The sequence below is a fragment of the Prenolepis imparis genome, unplaced genomic scaffold, assembly GCF_030444845.1.
Source record: "Prenolepis imparis isolate NDT839.2.m4 unplaced genomic scaffold, iyPreImpa1.0 SCAF_5, whole genome shotgun sequence".
Taxonomy (NCBI): Eukaryota; Metazoa; Arthropoda; class Insecta; order Hymenoptera; family Formicidae; genus Prenolepis; species Prenolepis imparis.
Genome location: NW_028141163.1, coordinates 8,945,317 through 8,966,003, shown reverse-complemented (window position 1 = coordinate 8,966,003; position 20,687 = coordinate 8,945,317). Strand labels below are relative to the sequence as shown.

Here is a 20,687-nt window from a genome sequence, read left to right as displayed (position 1 = left end):
AGTATTCAGCCTATCATGAAACACTCTAGAGGACTAGATTAGAGATCTTTATAATTATGCACAATGCTGCTATTTGTTAGATGTCTTCACATAACTTCGATAACTTTGATCCAATACGCATATCATAATAATCGTCTGTATGATTAAGACCATCGCACATCGTAATTTCAATGGCTTTTCAGCTTGCTCACATTTCATCGAGATGCATAAAATGTATCAGGACACTATTTAAAATCACATACATCACAAGTATCAGTTGTACTTTCATGCAATAACGCAAGCAATATAAAAGCAATTTGTTTTTGCGAAGATAAAAGGAAAAAAATGTATGTCAAACATGATAATAGATTACATCGCATTAAAATGATGTAATTTTATATCTGTAATCTGCGTCTTTGAGAATTATCAGAGAAAAGAAGCAACGCGGCATTTTTTAAACGCGCTTTCGATGCATAAGATAAGATTTACAAGTTAAGATAAGAACGCAATTTTCGATTACAATTTATTACGCTTCTATCACGAAAATATTTGGATCAATTGCACAACCTTTTTAACACGTTTCAACTCATGAAGCTTTGTATCACATGTATTTCAATGTCATTACCTGTTTGACTGTCGGAATCAGAGGAAGAAAATATCAATTTCGACAAATGAAATTATAAGATAAATTAGTACCTTAATTAATTTTTTTCTTGTTTTGGCATTTTTGTATTTTTACAATGGATATACAATTTAGAATAATCTTTATTCTGGCTTTAATTTTATGTTGCATAAAAAAAATAATAAAATTAGTGGCAACTTTAAATTAAGATTACGATTTATCACTTACGTTAGCTTTTTCAGGTGCATCGAACCCAAAGAAAAATAATACAGAATATGATTATTACTTCCTTCAGTTCCATTATTTCTTTGATTTCATTACTTTAATGAGAATTCCTTCTAAAATTTTTTTTAATACATTGTTTTATTAGTTAATTTTTTTTAAACATGATTGATTAATAAAAATCATCTAATTTTATAATTTCTACAGAATGTGAAATAATTAAGTTATAAGGAATTCTTCTTAAAGCACAAGCATATTCAGATTAACGAAATTCGATTTATATCTCTCTGCTGAAATAGAGCCACTTTCTAATGTAAAAAAATGCTCAATAAACTCGATCTGCTTGTTTAAAGCGTTCAGTGTTTATAACTGCGCGTTGCTGCACTGTCTGGAGTAAAAAGGAGCTCTGTGTTTCTTCGTATACCGTGTAATCGGTTTACTTTCAGGTCGAGGACGGACTCGGTAAGATCGAAGTCTCCATTGACGGCATCGCCGGCATCACCGGGTCCGTTGTCGAATTCTTTGCACGGTAGTTTTCACGGCAGTCTAGGAAGCGATGGCATGTCCTGTAGCAGCGCCAGGTCCTCATCCGCGTCTCCTGATTCCGCGAGATACTCGTCCTCACAGGTAATGACATTTATTGCGAAATTGATTATCGAGATTTTAGAGATCTAAAAATGTCAATCCGAAGATCTACAGTTCGAAGAACTTTAGATAAAAGTTCGGAATACGTAATATTTCAAAATAACAATTTTTCAAGGATTACATAAATCAAAAAGTTTACGCGATTTTGAATTTCTAAAGTTATGAAACTAAAAATCACAAAATAATTTAAACTTTAAAAGTTAAAAGCACACAAAATAGAAGATAAAAAAAGAGGAGAAAATAATTTAAACTAAGATGATAGAAACTCTGAGCTGCATATCTTCATGTAAATGCATGATGCCAGACGTTTATGTTGCGCATCGAAATAAAGGAAGCAAACAATATTACGACGCGAGTTGCAGATTGAATTAACAACATCACACGCAACTAATAAGCAATTAGATCGTGCTACTTGTGCTATGCAATAAATTCCGCTTTTAAAACGCACAGTGTGTATATTTTATAGAATAACTAGGTTTATTTACATTAAATACATTTTTTTAGGACGAATTACAAGTCGTTTATACTAGCAAATTATGTTGATCGTCCAGATTGGATTTTCAAATAAAAAATTTTAATAAATCTTTTTTTCACTGAAATGCTAGATAGTTTTAAAGTTACACATTTACACATTGTAAATGAGGAAAAAATGTCTCAATTAGAGGGACAAACGCAAAAATGTTAATCTGATTTTATCGACGAAACGACTTTCTTTGGGAGATTTCTCTGTCGCATTAGTTTGCCGCAATCTTCGCGTATTAAGGGAGTCTTTTGGTTTCAACCTACTTGGTAAATTAGCCAGTTGGAAAGCGTAGCTCGCCACACGTGACGTTGCGTGCAACGTGTGAAAAGAGCCCAAACATCATAAGACTCTCTTCACTGAGAGGTGCATTGCCATCTCGCGATGACTCATCATGATCGCTCCTTTTTTGAGAGTCACGTTCGACCGTTTGGCACGATTGTGAACCATCGGCGGATCATTGCGCCATACAATCATCATTTGATCCACGCGATGACTAATTTGCCTGAGCTGCTCCTCGCGGAATCGATTTTTCCGCTCCATTTTCCGCGCGCGCGTGTCGTCGCGTTCCCATTCGCTCGGCTTGTTCTTTGTATATGTGCGTTTAGTTTTTGCACTTACATTAATGACCTTGCCCGCAAAACGGTCGGCCGATTTGTAGCATAAATTGATGCATATTCATCAAACGGCAGGTCCAATGTCTTAATAATCGCTCAGATTTTAGTCAATTATTTAATGCTAATAACGGATGATTGAAAAAATTTGTTCGAATTTTGTTTAACTTAGAGCAATCTTTCTTTTCTAATTTCTTCCATGTGCTCACGCTTGTATGTATGTGTGTTTGTATAACTTATTTGTATAAATACCTAATTTTTCTAATTATTAATTTTGAGACATTATTAAGACAAACAAAATATTTAATTGGATCTAATATGATCCTTATGTTTTTAGTTTTTATTTCATTAAGTCATTGCCTATATATACATTGTGCGAATGATTGATAATTAAACAGACAATCGCGTCGATAAGCTGTGAAGCTATCGTCAATTAAAGTCCCACGAGAATTATCGCTGTTTCATGCTATTCCGAGCTGTGCCAAATTGTAATCTCAAATTCAATCTTCAGAGTTACATCTGAAAAAGACGTAATTTTCTCGTCATTCGTATATCATCTATTAATTCACGCGAAGCAGAAACGCGAGCAAAAGTTCGCGAGTTTCTTAATCATGTAGAAGAGTGTATTCTTATAGGACGATATGGGAAATTCTTGGTGTCGGTTAGTATACCACCTACAGATGGTTCCGCGTACAAGTTATTAGGGACATTGTCTAGCTTTTACCATTAATTATATTGCTGCGTTTTAATGAATAAATAATAAGTAATGTTTAAAAGATGCAAAACAAACGGTTAATGATGAAATATAATTAATTGCCTGACCACGATCTTTGTGTGAGTATATAGATTTTATTGACAAATCTGCGGATTTTGGTCCGTCATACGGTGTTTTCTTTATGTGTTGTAGATAACAAAGACTGACACGCGTAAACCGTCTGTGCGCAGATCGGGGCCCCCGAAGGAATTCATCAACGTCTGCCTCGACACGCACAATTTCTACCGATCGCGGCATGGAGCACCGCCATTACGACTCAGCAAACAGGTTACTGTCGATTTTCTTTCTGCACCGCAATAAAATCGTGTAGCTGCGATCGAACAACTTCCGAGAATCGAAGAAACACGATTTTTTTAATGCTCGCGGTGCTCTTCGTCGTTCTCGAAAGTTCTTGGAAGCGTCTATATTAACGTCTTTACACCGGAAACGATAAGTAGCTTTCGTTAATAATTTATAGCTGTGCAAGACAAGTCAAGACTGGGCTAACATATTAGCAGCTAGAGGTAGATTAGAACACAGAGCGAACATTGACTATGGAGAAAATCTGTATTGTATGTGGAGCTCCAATCCAAAAACTATCGTCGGTGGCGAAGAGCCAGTAAATGAATGGTAAAATTATTAAATTAAATACTTATATTTAATTTATATTAAATTATTTTTAGATTAAAATTAGTTACAAATTTAAATTTTCTTAATTGAAATTTAATTGAAATTCTATCTTTCGCAGGTATGCTGAAGAAGCTCAGCATCAGTATGGAAAAGAGCCCACAACGTTGAAGACTGGTCACTTTACTCAAGTGGTCTGGAGAGACAGTACTGAATTAGGAGTAGGAATGGCTAGGAATCGAAACGGTGAAGTTTACGTTGTTTGTAATTACAATCCCGCTGGAAATTTCCTAGGCAGTTTTACGGAGAATGTTCTTCCACCTGTGGAGGCTAGTCCTGCAAAACGTATTAATTTTACCGACTTTAAGCAACAGTATACAATAGACGAGCAAGCATGGCAGCAGGAAGCATTGCTGGTTCACAATGAGTACAGAAGAAAACATCGTGTGTCGGACTTGAGATTAAGTCCAGAATTAACAGCCGCTGCCAAGGTAATTTTTGAAATAAAATTATAATTATAATTCTTATTGAAATACACATATTATATTATACAATTTTAATAATAATTTTTTTCATATTTATTTTACAATTAGACTAGAATATGACTAATTGAGAGAGAGAAAAGATTGTAAAACAGTGCATAAAAATCAAATGCGTTATCTATGTTTATTTATCCGTAGGCTTGGGCGAACACATTGCTAAACACAAATAAATTGATACCTCAATCTTCGTCTCCGTACGGTGAAAATATCTATTCGATGCAGTGTTCCGATCCCAAACTGATCGTCTCTGCACGTGAAGTCATTTCAAAGTGGTATTCTGAGAAAAAAGAGCATAAATTTTGCGTCGAGCCGAAAGTTCTTAATACATGTACGTATAAAATAATATTTTCATCTAATTTAATATTACAAGCATGATCTCTGAAGAAAATTAATAGAATAATATACATACATATATATAATATAGAATAATGTAGAAGTAGCAAATGAAATATTTAAAAAACTTGTTTTAGAGAGATCGATTCAATATATATATATATATATATATATATATATATATATATTACATTTATCATTATGTTTAATTATATTCAATATATGTATCTAACAATTTTTGACACTATAAAAATTAGAATATATTAAAAACTAAACTTGTAATAGAATTGTAAGTAAAATGTATATGTTTATATTTGCAATATTTCTATTTTTTTTTCTCTATTTCTAATTTTTATTTCTATTATTTCTATTTCTAATTTCTAATTTTATTTATAGGCCACTTTACCCAAATCGTCTGGAAAAAGACGACTGAAATGGGTATTGCTATGGCCAAGCGAGATGGTACGTGCGTCATAGTGGCATGTTACCATCCAAGAGGTAATATAGTAGGACAGTTTACTGAAAATGTACTAAAACCTATAAAAAACGTCTGTTAGCTGATTAAGATCTACTTTTGTCGATAATATATATATTTAAGCTTTATTTAAGCTATATTTATGTATCGTGCAGATGACGTTACGTATAATATATGTAATGTATATATGACACTTTGTGCATACACGTAGAATAAACATTCCACGTACACGTATTTATAATTTTCTGGCTCTATTATTTTTCGTACTTTTTTCAACTTTATCAGGATAAAATATATTAGTTGTGCACAGATTAAGCACTAATTTTCCGATATTTGTCTCGCCTACACTTCTTTAGAAGGGTCAGAAAGGATTAAAATAAAATTTTGAATTGAAATTTATTTAATTATTTGGTATCGCATAAGAAAAATTTGTATCTGTGCATAATTAATCAGTTTCCGAGATAGATCTGTAAAAGCAAAAACCAAAAATAGTCCAAAAGTAAATTTTCCTATATTTTTCTTACCATTTTATCATCGAGATGTATATTGTGAGAAGTAAATGTTTTGACAGAAAATACACGCCGAGTATTTTAATACAGGAATAAATGAGTTTGTAATTACTTTCTTCTTCAGTTGGGTTTACATTGTGATCTTTTTTTAAATGATCAATTGATTGATCATTAAATTTATAAACTACGGAGATTGCTTTGTCACATGATAAACATTGTAATTTATTTGGTACGTCTGTTTCATTAAAATTTTGTATCCATGTTTCTTTTTTTTGTAGGGCTATTTCTTTGTGATACTTTTTTATGTGTTCGCGAATGTGGGTATATTCCCCTTTAATTTAAAAATTGTAAAACATAATCTACATTTTTTCTGTAAAAAAACACATTTTTTCTATCTTGATACCAGAGCATTAATAATCTTGTATCAAGATAGAAAAAATGTGTTTTTTTTTTACAGAAAAAATCTCCAGTACCTCATAAAAGATTGTCGGTAAATGGGGAGGACAGATCTGTAAAAGCAAAAACCAGAAATAGTCCAAAAGTAAGTTATCCTATATTTTTCTTACTATTTTATTATTATCATCAAGTTGTATATTGTGAGATGGTAAGTGTTTTTTTAAATCTATGTGACTATGATAACTCTTCCGACATGTAGTGCATTGCAGTGTGCCATCGCCCGATAATTTAATGAAGGGATGAATACGTTTATAGTTAGTCTCTTCGTTAGTTAAGTTTATTTTATGTTGTTTTTCCAAATGATCCATTGATTTACTAGTAAATTTATATATTATACATATAGTCTTATTGCATAATAAACATTTCAATTTTGATGTATTCTCTAATTCAGTAAAATTCTTCATCCATATTTTTTTTTCTTTTAAACATATTTTTTTATGATCATTTTTCACGTGCTCTTTGATATGGGTGTAATTGTTTCTTAATTTAAAAACTTCAGGGCATAGTCTACATTTAATATTATATAGTTTGGTCAATTAAAACGAAATGTAACCATTTCCATGTATGCGTATTTCTCTCCATTTTTTCTGTGAACAATAACAATACAATAAAAATCAGCTGATTTCTGTCATAAAATATTATTCGAGTTTAAAATACCTAAAAACTTACCTTTTCAAAAAAATAGATAAAAAAAGGCGCCAAGTACACGCGCGCCAGTGAAAAATTAAAGCTGCAAATTCCATCATATTAAAGAAAATAATGATATCAAAAAATTGCACCAAATGAAAGTAGAAACTTGTACTAATGAAAAATTAGCTAAATTAAACAATATTCTAAAGTCAGTTTTAAAATTTAGCAGCGCCAAGTTTTGTTTTAATTAAAATTTTTTAATTTTTTTTATTTGTATTAATTTTTAATTTTTGTACGATTCTATACAAATTTGCAACTTCAAGCGCATCAAAGTTCAGTTCATATCACCGGGTGCTTCAGAAGCAAGGTCTATAATTATACGACTCTATATGGGTTTGCAACTTTAATTTTTCACATTAGTACAAGTTTCTATACTTTTATTTGGTGCAATTTTTTGATATCATTATTTTCTTTAGTAAGATGGAATTTGCAGCTTTAATTTTTCACTGGCGCTCGTGTACTTGGCGCTTTTTTTTACCTATTTTTGGAAAAGGTAAGTTTTTAGGTATTTTAAACTCGAATAATATTTAATGACAGAAATCAGCTGATTTTTATTGTATTGCTATTATTCACAGAAAACATGGAAAAGACCACGCATACCTGGAAATGGCTGTACTTTTGTTTAATTGACCATACGAACAACGTTAAATGTAGATTGTGCCCGAATATTTTTATATTAAAGAGAGATTATACACATGTAAAAGAGCACGTGAAAAATGCTCATAAAGAAAAATCGCTAGAAAAAAAAGAAACATGATTACAAAATTTTAACGAAATAGACGAATCAAATAAATTGCAATGTTTATTATGCAAGAAAATAGTTTCCATAATATATAAGTTTAATAATGACTCTGTAGAACATTTGAAAACAAATCATAATGTAAATTCAATAAATGAACAAAAAAATTACAAACTGATATATATATATTTTAAAATACTGGACAATGGTGCATTAGAATGCACTGCCTGTCGAAAAAGTTATCACAGTCCCACAGATCTAAAGGAACACTTATAATTTCACAAAATACAACTTGATAATAAAATAGTAAGTAAAATAGTAAGAAAAATTTATTTTTTGGACTATTTTTGGTTTTTGTTTTTACAGATCTGTCCTGCCCATTTACCGATAATCCTTTCTGAGAAGATTTTTTCTGTAAAAAAAACACATTTTTTCTATCTTGATACAAGATCATTAATGCTCTTGTATCAAGATAGAAAAAATGTGTTTTTTTACAGAAAAAATCTTCTCAGAAAGGATTATCGGTAAATGGGGAGGACAGATCTGTAAAAGCAAAAACCAAAAATAGTCCAGAAGTAAGTTTTCCTTACTATTTTACTTATATTTTGTTTTTAAGTTCTATTTTGTGAAATTGTAAGTGTTCCTTTACATCTATGGGACTGTGATAACTTTTTCGACAGGCAGTGCATTGTAATGCACCATCGTTCAGTATTTTAAAATATGGATGTATTAGTTTGTAATTTTCTTTTTCATTTATTGGATTTATATTATAATTTGTTTTTAAATGTTTTACGGAGTCATTATTAAACTTATATATTATGGAAACTATTTTCTTGCATAATAAAGATTGCAATTTATTTGATTCGTCTATTTCGTTAAAATTTTGTAACCATGTTTCTTTTTTTTCTAGCATTTTTCTTTATGAGCGTTTTTCACGTACTCCTTTACATGTGTGTAATCTCTCTTTAATATAAAAATATTCGGGCACAATCTACATTTAACGTTATTCCTACGGTCAATTAAACAAAAGTGCAGCCATTTCCAGGTATGCGTGGTCTTTTCCATGTTTTCTGTGAACAATAGCAATACAATAAAAATCAGCTGATTTCTGTCATTAAATATTATTCGAGTTTAAAATACCTAAAAACTTACCTTTTTAAAAAATAGGTAAAAAAGGCGCCAAGTACACGCGCGCCAGTGAAAAATTAAAGCTGCAAATTCCATCGTACTAAAGAAAATAATGATATCAAAAAATTGCACCAAATAAAAGTAGAAACTTGTACTAACGAAAAATTAGCTAAATTAAACAATATTCTAAAGTTAGTTTTAAAATTTAGCAGTGCCAAGTTTTGTTTTAATTACAATTTTTTAATTTTTTTTATTTGTATTAATTTTTAATTTTTGTACGATTCTATACAAATTTGCAACTTCAAGCGCATCGAAGTTCAGCTTATATCAGCAGGTGTTTCAGAAGCAAGGTCTATAATTATACGACTCTATATGGGTTTGCAATTTTAATTTTTTATTAGTACAAGTTTCTACATTCATTTGATGCAATTTTTTTATATCATTATTTTTTTTAGTACGATGGAATTTGCAGCTTTAATTTTTCACTGGCGCGCGTGTACTTGGCGCCTTTTTTACCTATTTTTTAAAAAGGTAAGTTTTTAGGTATTTTAAACTCGAATAATATTTAATGACAGAAATCAGCTGATTTTTATTGTATTGTTATTGTTCACAGAAAACATGGAGAAAACGACACATACCTGGAAATGGTTATATTTTAGTTTAATTGACAAAACAAATAATATTAAATGTAGATTATGTTTTGATATTTTTAAATTAAAAAAAGATTACACCTATATCAAAGAGCACGTGAAAAATGATCATAAAGAAATATGTTTAAAAGAAAAAAAATATGGATGAAGAATTTTACTATGTATTGGAGAATACATCAAAATTGAAATGCTTATTATGCAATAAGACTATATGTATAATATATAAATTTACTAGTAAATCAATGGATCATTTGGAAAAACAACATAAAATAAATTTAACTAACGAAGAGACTAACTATAAACGTATTCATCCCTTCATTAAATTATTGGGCGATGGCACATTACAATGCACTACATGTCGGGAGAGTTATCATAGTCACGTAGATCTAAAAAGACATTTATAGTCTCACAATATACAACTTGACGATAATAATAAAATAGTAAGTAAAATATAGGAAAACTTACTTTTGGACTATTTTTGGTTTTTGCTTTTACAGATCTGTTCTCCCCATTTACCGATAATCTTTTATGAGGTACTGGAGATTTTTTCTGTAAAAAAAAAAACAAGTTTTTTCAATCTTTATACCAGAGCATTAATGATCTTTATGACTATATAAAATTATTAATTTTATATTTAGTCATAAAAGAGAATTAAAATATCAATATGTTATCTTTCAAAAATTTTAATTTCTTGTGAGAGCGCGTAAAATAAATTTCTGCAAATACGTTTTATATATCAGTTCTTCGTGATGATATATGATATGTACATGATTATAATATTAACCTTTTATGATCCAAGTATCCCTCCCAGGCACAGTATCTGCCATTATTATATTATTATTTTGTTATTAACAATTATTTTATCATTATTTTAATAATAAAATAAAATATCAACTAAGAATTGTATAAGACTCTTAATGTGAGAAATACAAATTTAAATTTAACGGGTTAGAAAGAGCAAGACGCGAATGTACGTCAGTTTCGAGAAAAATTATTTTTTCGTTGAAATTGATTAGTTGTGCACAGATTAAGCATTAATTTTCCGATATTTATCTCACCTACACTTCTTTAAAAGGGTCAGAAAGAATTAAAATAAAATTTAAAATTGAAATTTATTTAATTATTTGGTATTGCACAAAAAATATTTGTACCCTGTACATAATTAATCAGTTTCTATGAAAAATTAATTTTCCTTGAAATCGACGTACTACCATCCGCATTTTTCTAACTCGTTAAAATTTAAAAATAAAATTTGTTTCTTGTAATTACTGTACTGTTATATTATTTTTTGTATCAAATTACTTTATTTTATAGCAACATTAGTTAAAGAAGTCAGATCTGATCGTAATGCGTCACATGAGAATTATAAATCACAAAAGATTAATATACACCCAATATAATAATCAAAGAAATAACATTTTTAATAATAATACAACAATTAATTAAGCAGTTTTCCATTTTAGAGATTTATAATAATTTATTTATAATAAATTTACATGCACACATCGCACGCATCGCGTTACATCGCATATATATATATATATATATATATATTTTTTTTTTTTATATATATAGATACATTTTCTCTCTCTGTTTTCTGCTTTTATTATTTTACATTACATACAGCCGTTTACAATTGTGTTTGTGGTCGAGAAATGCTTAAATATTTAAATCTTATTGTAAGAACTTGCTAGACGCTTCTATAAGATTTGCGCCATTCGAAGAGAGCTCATTCGAGATTCGTTAAGCTCTTGCTTAAACTTTCGAAGGAACTTGTGTGGTATTCTGTGCATCCGCGAGAAAACACGTGCGTCTTTTCTTCGAAATGGAAAACAAGTTTCAAATATGATCACTTCTAATCGGCCAACCACAGTGTGGTCATGACAAAATAGACAAATAATATATTATTTAAAAAATTCTGATTATTTCAAATTAATTAATTTTACTAATAAGAGAGAACTATATGAGTCACGTTTTTATTTCTACGCTTGCAGATTTTACATTTTTTAATATAAGTTTAAATAAATGTAATAAATATAATATATATATATCTCTCTTTCGAAGAATATAATCAAATTCGATTTTCTGCTTTTCGAAGAGTCAAACATACGTTGCGATAAATTATCATACTCTATTTACACTATGCAAAAATTGCATATACCATTTCAATTCTTGCATATTGTAAAAAGACAATTTTATGCAAAGATTTGCGGAATCGATCATATTTCTCTCTCTCTCTCTCTCTCTCTCTCTCTCTCTCTCTCTCTCTCTCTCTCTCTCTCTCTCTCTCTCTATCTATCTCTCTCTCTCTCTCTCTCTCTCTCTCTCTCTCATTCAACACGTAATTCAAACAATTTTTCTTGAGAGCAGCAAGTTTGCGAAAGATTGCCGCATTAAATTGTAACGTGGTACTCTATAGATTATTGATCTGAGCTATGAAGAGTCAGGTCACATTATATTGGGCTGATTCTATATGATTAATTGTAAACATATACATTCTCCGATTTATTTTTCATTCTATCAACGTGCGAAGGTGCCTTGATGCATCCAATTAGCATTAAATTCATTTCTGCAATTTCACACAGTGTAATTTTCTTATTAACATTTTTTCTATTTAAAGAAAGAAAATCTAGTATTTATCACAAATCGTATCATCTGTGAGTGAAGAAATATTATTAAATTAAACTTTTTCTTAAAAATAAATTAAAAATAAACCCAGGAGAAAATATGACAAATTCGAGCAATGCATTTATAATTTTGAAAATTGAAGACTCTTCTCTGTGACAAAATCATTATGAATAACCTTCTTTCTCATTTCGCTAGTATTATATTTTAGATGAAAGCATATCAAAATCATGGTCCGACTGCATCGGGTGGTCCTGCCACATTTGTTCTTTGATAAAATTATATAAAACTGCCGAACTCTAAGGCGTTTACTGCTTGGAACGAGCTCGCACTTGCTTATTGTTTTCGGGATGCAGAAATCTGTTCTATATATTAACGATATAGAAAATCCTTTATCATTCTCCTCCGAAAGATAACTCACTCGCGTCTTATCTACATATAAAAGTCTACAGATCGTCGTCAACGCTAATCGAAGAGAGAAGGATAGAGAGCTAACGAAGGGAAAAGAGTAATATAGAGTGAGAGAGAATGCGCGATATGATTAAAGATTTAAAGTTTGAATTTTAAACGTACGGGCGACCAAATGCTAAAAATAATTCATTTTGCTTCGATCAAATATTAGATTAACGAAAATGTGACAACTTGATACATATAATACAATAATTCTGATAATCTTGATTGAGAACAAAACGAGTCACAAGCTAAAGAAATAGTCGAAGCATGTAAGACACGCTTTACGCCTAATCTTAACATCGCAAAAATAAATTATAATATTAATTTTGACGTTAAAATTTAATTATTGATTCCACGAAGCAACTTTTCAGTTATTTCATGTTGTGCATTTTATATTTGCTCTTGAAAATATCTGAATTTTGCTTTCTTTAATTATTCTCTTTATTAATCTTCAATTATTATAATTAAATTAAATCTAAATTAGTTTATAAATCATTTTACAAAATATTAGATTTCTTTTTTGCAAGATTCTTTTTTTTACAAGATATTATATGTAAATGCAGTAACAACTTGTTTTGTAATCTAATTATGTAAATGCATTTTGTTACACTTCTTATATAAAGTTAAATAATTAGCAATAATATTTTATTTCATCATTAATGTCATAGATAAAATTATCCAAATTAGATAATAAATGAAAATTAATAGCATTTAATAGTATTATTTTTATTTTTATATAAGTTTTTATTATATGTATCAAAACTTGCTTTATTATCATCATCATCAACGTACTATTATTCGCGTTTGTTAGTGTTTCATTAGAACGTAAAGACATTTTTTTATTAATCAAAAGTTGATAAAATAATAAAATTTAATTTAAAAAATTGCAAGCTGTTTCGTGGAATATACTTTTGGTCACATATAATGGAGCTAATCTAGCTAGACTTAATGAAAGTAATATCGAAACAGATACTCGATAATATACATACGACTCGTTTGGTCGAAGAAATGTGTAAATTGGTCAACGAACGATTGCATTTGGCTGCGAACGTCACGTTAAAATTGCGACGCTAATACGTTAAAAATTTAATTCGTATTGTAACTGATTGCATCTACCTTATTATTACTAACCGTGATGCAGCCATATCTTGTATAGATAATATTTCATTGCTAATCTTTCGGATATCCTTGAAAAATTGTCCGAAGATTTTTTAAACAATTTAGAATTTTAATATAACAATCTAGATACAAGAAATCGCGCTATTCACAGTTAGATAATCATAATTCAATCGATGCAACTTGTCCTGAATGACGACTTTCGTGTTTAACTAACTAATTGAACAAATTATTCAAGCGAGAATACCCACTCGCTAATAAGAACAACTGATTTTTTCTTCTCATAAACGTTTTGTGTGCTCAGAATAGAGGCTGAAATTAATGCGAAATTATTATTATTATTAAGAAGAAGAGAAGAAGAAGATAGTAATACCTTTCGTGCGATTCATTCGCGATCAATTCTCATCTATCTCGCAATTTTTGCAATGCCATTCTTGTCTCTATATATTGGTTTAAAATATCGGCCATAAATCTCGGCGACGTCACGGAGAATGGACAAGCGTATAGTCGACAATCGTCCTGCGACTCGACGTTATATTTCCATCGTGAACGATATATCATCAGTTACGCTAAAGGTCACGTTAATATACGCGCGTCTTCTAAGCACTTAAATTTTGCCTAAAATATCCTTTCTTCCTATTTATGTAGAATATAACTGTGATTTCCGCGCGAGTGACACTCTCGCGTGATATGATTATAATGGTCATACATCGTATCTTTAAGTATTATGTATAATAGACTCTCTTTCTCGTGTCTCGTAAATTTCTCTAATATAAAATTATTCGCGTTCGACCGCTGAGCGCGACAGTAAATAGGAATCGAGGAGTGCGTTGTAGAATATTCCTATCATGTTCTCTTTTCATGCCTCGAAAATGCATGAAATGAACGATGAACGAACGGCTACTATGAATCAATTGCGATTTCAGTTTATAAATAACGTGATTATTTTATTTTAATACATATTATAAAGAATCCATTCTTATAAAATTAAATAAAAAAGTGATTTAGAGAGATAAATATCTTTCTTAAAAAAAAATAAATAAATAAAATAAGAGCAATTTTATAATTTCATAATATTAACTAAAAAAATATTTTCTGTCATATAATGATCAAAATATTTAGTATCATCAAAGTATCAAAGTATATATTATCAAAATATTTTTATGTATGTGTAAAAAGAATTTTTAATTCTAATTTAATTATTCGATAAGGGAAAAATTTACAACAATCCTTGTCAAATTAAATCGAATATAAACTTAACGAGAAAATATAGCATATTCCGAAAAGAGATATAGAAAATAATATTAATTTATGATACTTTGCATTAGTCGCAAGTGATTCAGAATATATATGGTCAGCCATCATATATGATGCGCTTCTTTTAAGTGCCTTTCGCCTTTATAATATTAACTCGCGCGATCTACATTCTGATGAATGAAGTCGCATGCATGGACGTCAGGACGCTAGAGGCGACCTAGAGAGCAAAACGTTTTAAGAACGCAGCCTGCTACAGGTACGAGTACCACAAAAGTAGGGTACACCGAAATAAAGCTATCATAACGCATTACATCGCCTTCTAACTAACAACGAAACGATCGCGTGTTAGTTTCTGACTGACACTCAACGCGATTCTTCACCCATCGACTTTCCAAGCAGGAGACTATAGTTCCATAGGGAATCAAAGTTTGACATTTTACAGATTCGATATACCAGCGCTTAGGTCCACGAATTGTAATGAATCGTGCCGCCCCGAAAAAACAATACTATTATAAATTGAAGTGAGAATAATTCAGCAATATTAACTTGGCGCCGAAACTGTGATAAAAAATTAAGCGTCCAAGTTTTTATCAAGAATTTTTTATCGATTTATCAATTTTATTTTCTTAAATAAATTTTTTTTATATTACATATAAGAACTATAATATGTAGAGAGATACTGACAATTAATCAAAGTTAGAATATTGTCGATCGCAATTCGTAATCAGTTCTAAGCTAGAACCAAATTAACTTTGCCGAGTTAATATCTCGCCCCAATTTACTCTATTCGACATTGCGAAACATCCTTCGACATTCGGAACCCCTCAACCGCCCGACGTGATTGGTTTTATCGAAACATCTTGCTCTCCAACCGTCTCATTCATCCGGCTTAATCAAGTTCTATCGATTCGCGCTACGATCGCCCATAGAGACGTCGTTCTCGACGCCCAGCCTTGAACGCCGAATGTGGGAACGCTACAGCCATTTATTTCGCGCCACGCCGGAGAGCCTGCGTCCCCACATAAGGTTATATCATACTATTGTTCCCTGTATATGCTGCGGATCCTGCGCGGCACCTTGCATCTGGGGGGATTGGCAGGGCGAGCCTCCTATCGGGCATTGATGCGAGGGTGGATCGTAGAGGCCACCCAGGGAGCCGCCGAGGCCCGCGCCAAGGCTGGGTCCCAAGGCCGCGTTGAGCTCGGGCATGGAAGGTAGACCCACGTCGAGGATACCGGTATTGCTGGCACCGCCGGCCTGCGAACCCTCTTCCGGCGGTGTTACCTCCAGGCCGATCGAACCGTTCAAGGCGATCTTGATCGGATTGTGATTGGAGGGATGCGAGAGCGCGCCCAGACCGATATCTTCCAGACTGCTCTTTCGCCTGGCCGTCGTCGTCAAGCTCTGTCTCAGAGAGTTGCTGCGTCGCAGCAGAATATCGTCGACTACCCTCAACGAGTTCGAGCGACCGCGCAGAGTTCCGGCCACGGTGGGACTATCGGGTAAAGACAACGAGTTGGACTTCGTCGTACCGAAGGGTGGCGCCCTGGCCAGACCTATGCTAGATCCACGACGGCTACCCGGACCTGTCTGCAGACCCGCGGCCGCGACCGCCGCGCTCATCTGCGACACCAGCTGCGCCGAGCAAAAGCTGATGTTGCTCTTGCGCCGAGAGTTATGCCGTTCGAACGTTTTTTGCGCGGAGAACGGGCTCGGCCGCACCAGGTAGACGATGTCACCCTCCTCGAGCTTCAGGTCGCAACTCGGGTTGATGATGACGTAGGAGAGGCTGTTGCGCTTCTCCGACACGTCGTCGTAATCGGCGACCGGCAGGTTCAGCGATTCCATCCGCGTACGCACGAGATTCGCGATTTCCGCCCGTTCGATCTGCTGCGCGTGGTTGTCGCGCGCCTCGTCGCCGAGACTCACCGAATACTGGCGATATATGAAAGAGATTAAGTATATTAGTATACCTGCGCTCTTTCGCTGAAAACAGGCAGTCCGCTGTGACGATCAGTAATATCAACGAGGTAGCCTGAATAGTGCCATTGTTAAATACATAAACATATCGTGCATAAAGTGTAATAAATACAATTTATAATTATTGGATTTATAATTAGCAGTATAGACTAAAGAATATTTTTTTTAATTTTAACATTTTCTTGACAAAGTGTTGTACTGTTCATTATAAATTTAGAAATATAATAAGCTTTTCGAGAGAGAAAGGATGAGTTAATATATTTACGTGAGTTATCTAATGCAATAAATATTAATTAATAAATATATCTATATACCACGTTATGCTATGTGCCAGATGCAACAAGTGGTTTGATGCGGCTTTCAAGATAATATTTTACAAACAACGTTATCTTTAAATTGTATCATTGAAACAGGCATCTTCTCGATATCAGCTGAATGTCACAATCTATTAGCCTTAAATCTAAGCAATAAATCAGAACATCTTCGATTCCTAATACAAATATAATTAATCGGGGATGCAACGATTGCGTTTCACATGCGCTGCTGTGCTGCGGCAGACGGGTCTGGACGTCCATTAGACAGATGTGTGAGCGTGACCAGAGAAAGAAGAAGGAAGATATAGGTACAGAGTTATAGGCAAGAGAGCGATAAAGTGAAACAGGCGGAAAATTACGTGGTGAACATATATATACAATATATATATAAAACGATCGGAAGAGAGAAAGAGAGAAAAAGAGAGGAACAGCCACCACGATCGACGTTTTACTCACAGCAGATGCACCCTTGTCGCGGGTGGCGCAATTCGCAAGGCACGATGCTGCCGCCGAATGACGCATCTTGTACGTCACCCCGACGCCGGCGTCGCTTTCCGCGTCTGAATCGCCCTGCTAAAACGACAAGTAATTTCTACCCTTACTTAATGATGGCGCATCGCCGCGCAATATTTCGCGTGAACGATTAGATCGATCGCCCTCGCTTGGTTCCTTCCATCCAGAGAAGTAAGCGCTTCTCACTAAGGGCGCGCGAGAAACGTAGCCCACTTGTATTTGTGCCGAAACTTTTTCTATGTTTCTCAAAATTATAACATCAATAAATCATCTAGGCTTTTCCGTGGAAAAAGGAATAGATTTTATATATTAAAGCTACGTAGAATCTATCTACCGATTTGCTAGGTCCACGGTACTTTATCATTATCAGATCGGAGATTAAAGTTATCAACGAAAGCAACGTCGTATATAAGAGCACACTAAATCTAGCACAATGCAAGTTCAAAGACGCAAGAGATCAATGAATTGGGAAGATAATACGTGCTATGAGAGTCAAGTTCGTTCAAGATGCAACGGTCCCGCGGCTCAATTAATTACGCGCGGCAGGATTAGGCCGAGAAAAATGCCACGAGAAGAGAGATGGGGCAGGAAACGAAACCAAGAAAAAGAGCGAGAGCACAAGCATGCGCTACTCACAGCCGCCATTCAAAGATTCTTTTTCCTATCTTTATAAAAAGTATACAAGTAACAAACTACTTCGGTTAGACTTCCCTCTATAAACGAGAAATGTGAAATTACACTTACGTGCGACGAATCGGACACGGTAGTGTCCTGCGTCCTGTATATTCCGATTGGTATCTCGCAAGTGGTCGAGCAGAGCTTCTGATACAATCTGCCGTACGTTCTTATCCACATGTCCTCCTTCGTTATACGCATCTACAATCATCATTATCATGATTAAAATAATATCAGTAACAAATATAAAGCTAAATAATTTTTTTTTATAACAGCTTCTATACAAAAATTGTCTGAGCAAATTTAAACCCTCTAATTGGCAGATTGTTGTTGCAAAAATTGCATCCTTTTTATTTATATTGTGTCATATTTCTAAATTTTGTATTAATTAATAATATATATATGTATATATATTTTAAACAATTACTCACCGACGTGAGAAACCCAGATCCTGGCGCTTGGTCCACTCCTAATAATAATCTCACGAATGTTATTACGTAGTCCTTGACGAATGCTTGATAAAGCAAAGTATCTAACATCGAGGCGCTGAAGACACTTCCGGCGGCGAAGGGCAATCGAAACATGTACGATATGTGAGATCCTCTTTCTTTTTCTCTCTACAAACATACATGAGATTAATGGCTAATTTTATTTATTTATAAATAATATCGTTATTATTTATAAATTATCTGTTGTGTGCAATTGTTCCTAGAATCCGTTATGAGCTTTTATATACATATCTTCCGGCAACATGCACGAACATTTCTTTTATTTCATTTATATATGTCCTGAATATGTCAATATTTAAATCTGACATGAAACAACAGTCATCAATTTATCTAAATATATATCTAACAAATACACGCAAGTATTCGTTTTTTTTTTTTATTATATTGATCATACTAATTATGTTAAACATATACTATTATTTAAAATAAGCAATTTTAAAATCTTTATTTTTAATCAATATTAATCATATTTAATATATAATCTATAATATAATAATGTCATGGTTTATTAAATAAATAATTTACCTGTAACACACTTAATATATTACGATTACATATAAAATATGTGTATTTGATTTAATGATAAAAAAATTAGCTTTCCAATTTTCTTCTCTAATTATTTCAATTAATAGTGATTCATAGAGAAATTTTTGAAATAAAATCTATTTAAATGGATCTATTTTACTAGATCTCAATATCGAATTCACTATCCAATGTCGAATAGTTAAAATATGCAAATCTTCATAGATCCACATCCATCCATGTCGCAACGCATCGTGCAATGTAGCATGAAAAATACGAAGGAAATACGAAGATGTTATCGCGATAATAAGTAATGACGTGGCATAACAAGACGAGGGTGAAAAGAACTCCCAACTTTGATGTGGAAATTTCAGCTCGCAAATGTGACATTTATATGCTAATAAGATATATATATATTAATATCACTGTAACTTGTGCAGCTAAAATATTTAAACGGCATTCCGTGAAATGAAGCTGAAATAGATATAGTTGCATATAATTATATATATTGAGTGTTTCAGTTTTTAATTATAGGATCACATTGATTAGTATTCCTCTAAATCATAATCATCAACAGTGTTTATTCTAACTTAAAATATATAACTCTAAACTACACGTGTATTATGTACATTATATGTAACCTATATTTTATTCATCTATTCAGTTGTGTCGTAAGAAGAAAATTCACAATGAAATTTCAAATTCAGGATATGATTGTTATTTAAAATTTTTTAATGAGCGTATTTGATAGAACAACGCTTAAAGATTGTGTAGAAATTATAGAAGATTTGCTTAAAATATGTGCAGGGGTTGACAAAATTAGTCAATAATAGTCATGCTTTTTAAATAATGTATAATATGTAGAAAAATAAGGTAATACTATACGCTTGCAGGAAAACGGAAAGAATATCTATGACAGGTCGCAGGATTCTAATCTATTAAGCGGCATCAATTTTTTATGTATAATGTATATTATATATATTGTATATATATAAGTCATACTGTGCTATAACATCCGTTTAAAATTAAAAAAAATATTAGAAAGAACAACTACCGATATAAACTTAACGGGAGCTAATAGCTAATAACTATACGCATATAAAGGATAATTAATTTATTGTGGGATGCATGCATCGATATCTAAATTCTTAATCCTTTCAGTACGATATAAAAGCGCATAACGATTGCGACGAGACAATATAGATTCGATGACTCGTG

General features: G+C 32.2%; 2 protein-coding genes across 23 annotated transcripts in view; one reads left to right on the top strand and one right to left on the bottom strand.

Moving 5' to 3' along the window:
• LOC145935771 (uncharacterized) overlaps positions 1 to 5,944 on the top strand; it is a 47,611-nt gene extending 41,667 nt beyond the window's left edge. For 4 of the 8 annotated variants that reach the window (XM_083037350.1, XM_083037348.1, XM_083037351.1 and 1 more), the window contains 6 exons: positions 1,270 to 1,450; positions 3,510 to 3,644; positions 3,835 to 3,986; positions 4,105 to 4,474; positions 4,664 to 4,853; positions 5,255 to 5,936. In XM_083037350.1, the coding sequence (XP_082893476.1) occupies positions 1,270 to 1,450; positions 3,510 to 3,644; positions 3,835 to 3,986; positions 4,105 to 4,474; positions 4,664 to 4,853; positions 5,255 to 5,415 (1,189 nt within the window). In that variant the 3' untranslated portion in view covers positions 5,416 to 5,936. Of the gene's footprint in view, positions 1 to 1,269; positions 1,451 to 3,509; positions 3,645 to 3,834; positions 3,987 to 4,104; positions 4,475 to 4,663; positions 4,854 to 5,254 lie in introns of all 8 variants that reach the window. The other 4 variants (XM_083037352.1, XM_083037347.1, XM_083037345.1 and 1 more) reach the window with 3 other exon arrangements.
• Positions 5,945 to 10,980: 5,036 nt separating this feature from the next.
• Slo2 (slowpoke 2) overlaps positions 10,981 to 20,687 on the bottom strand; it is a 216,609-nt gene continuing 206,902 nt past the window's right edge. For 11 of the 15 annotated variants that reach the window (XM_083039076.1, XM_083039077.1, XM_083039068.1 and 8 more), the window contains 4 exons: positions 18,870 to 19,055; positions 18,508 to 18,639; positions 17,707 to 17,823; positions 10,981 to 16,891 (listed from right to left, as the gene is read on the bottom strand). In XM_083039076.1, coding sequence (XP_082895202.1) covers positions 15,989 to 16,891; positions 17,707 to 17,823; positions 18,508 to 18,639; positions 18,870 to 19,055 — 1,338 coding nt within the window. In that variant the 3' untranslated portion in view covers positions 10,981 to 15,988. The remainder of the gene's footprint in view (positions 16,892 to 17,706; positions 17,824 to 18,507; positions 18,640 to 18,869; positions 19,056 to 20,687) is intronic. The other 4 variants (XM_083039063.1, XM_083039066.1, XM_083039069.1 and 1 more) reach the window with 3 other exon arrangements.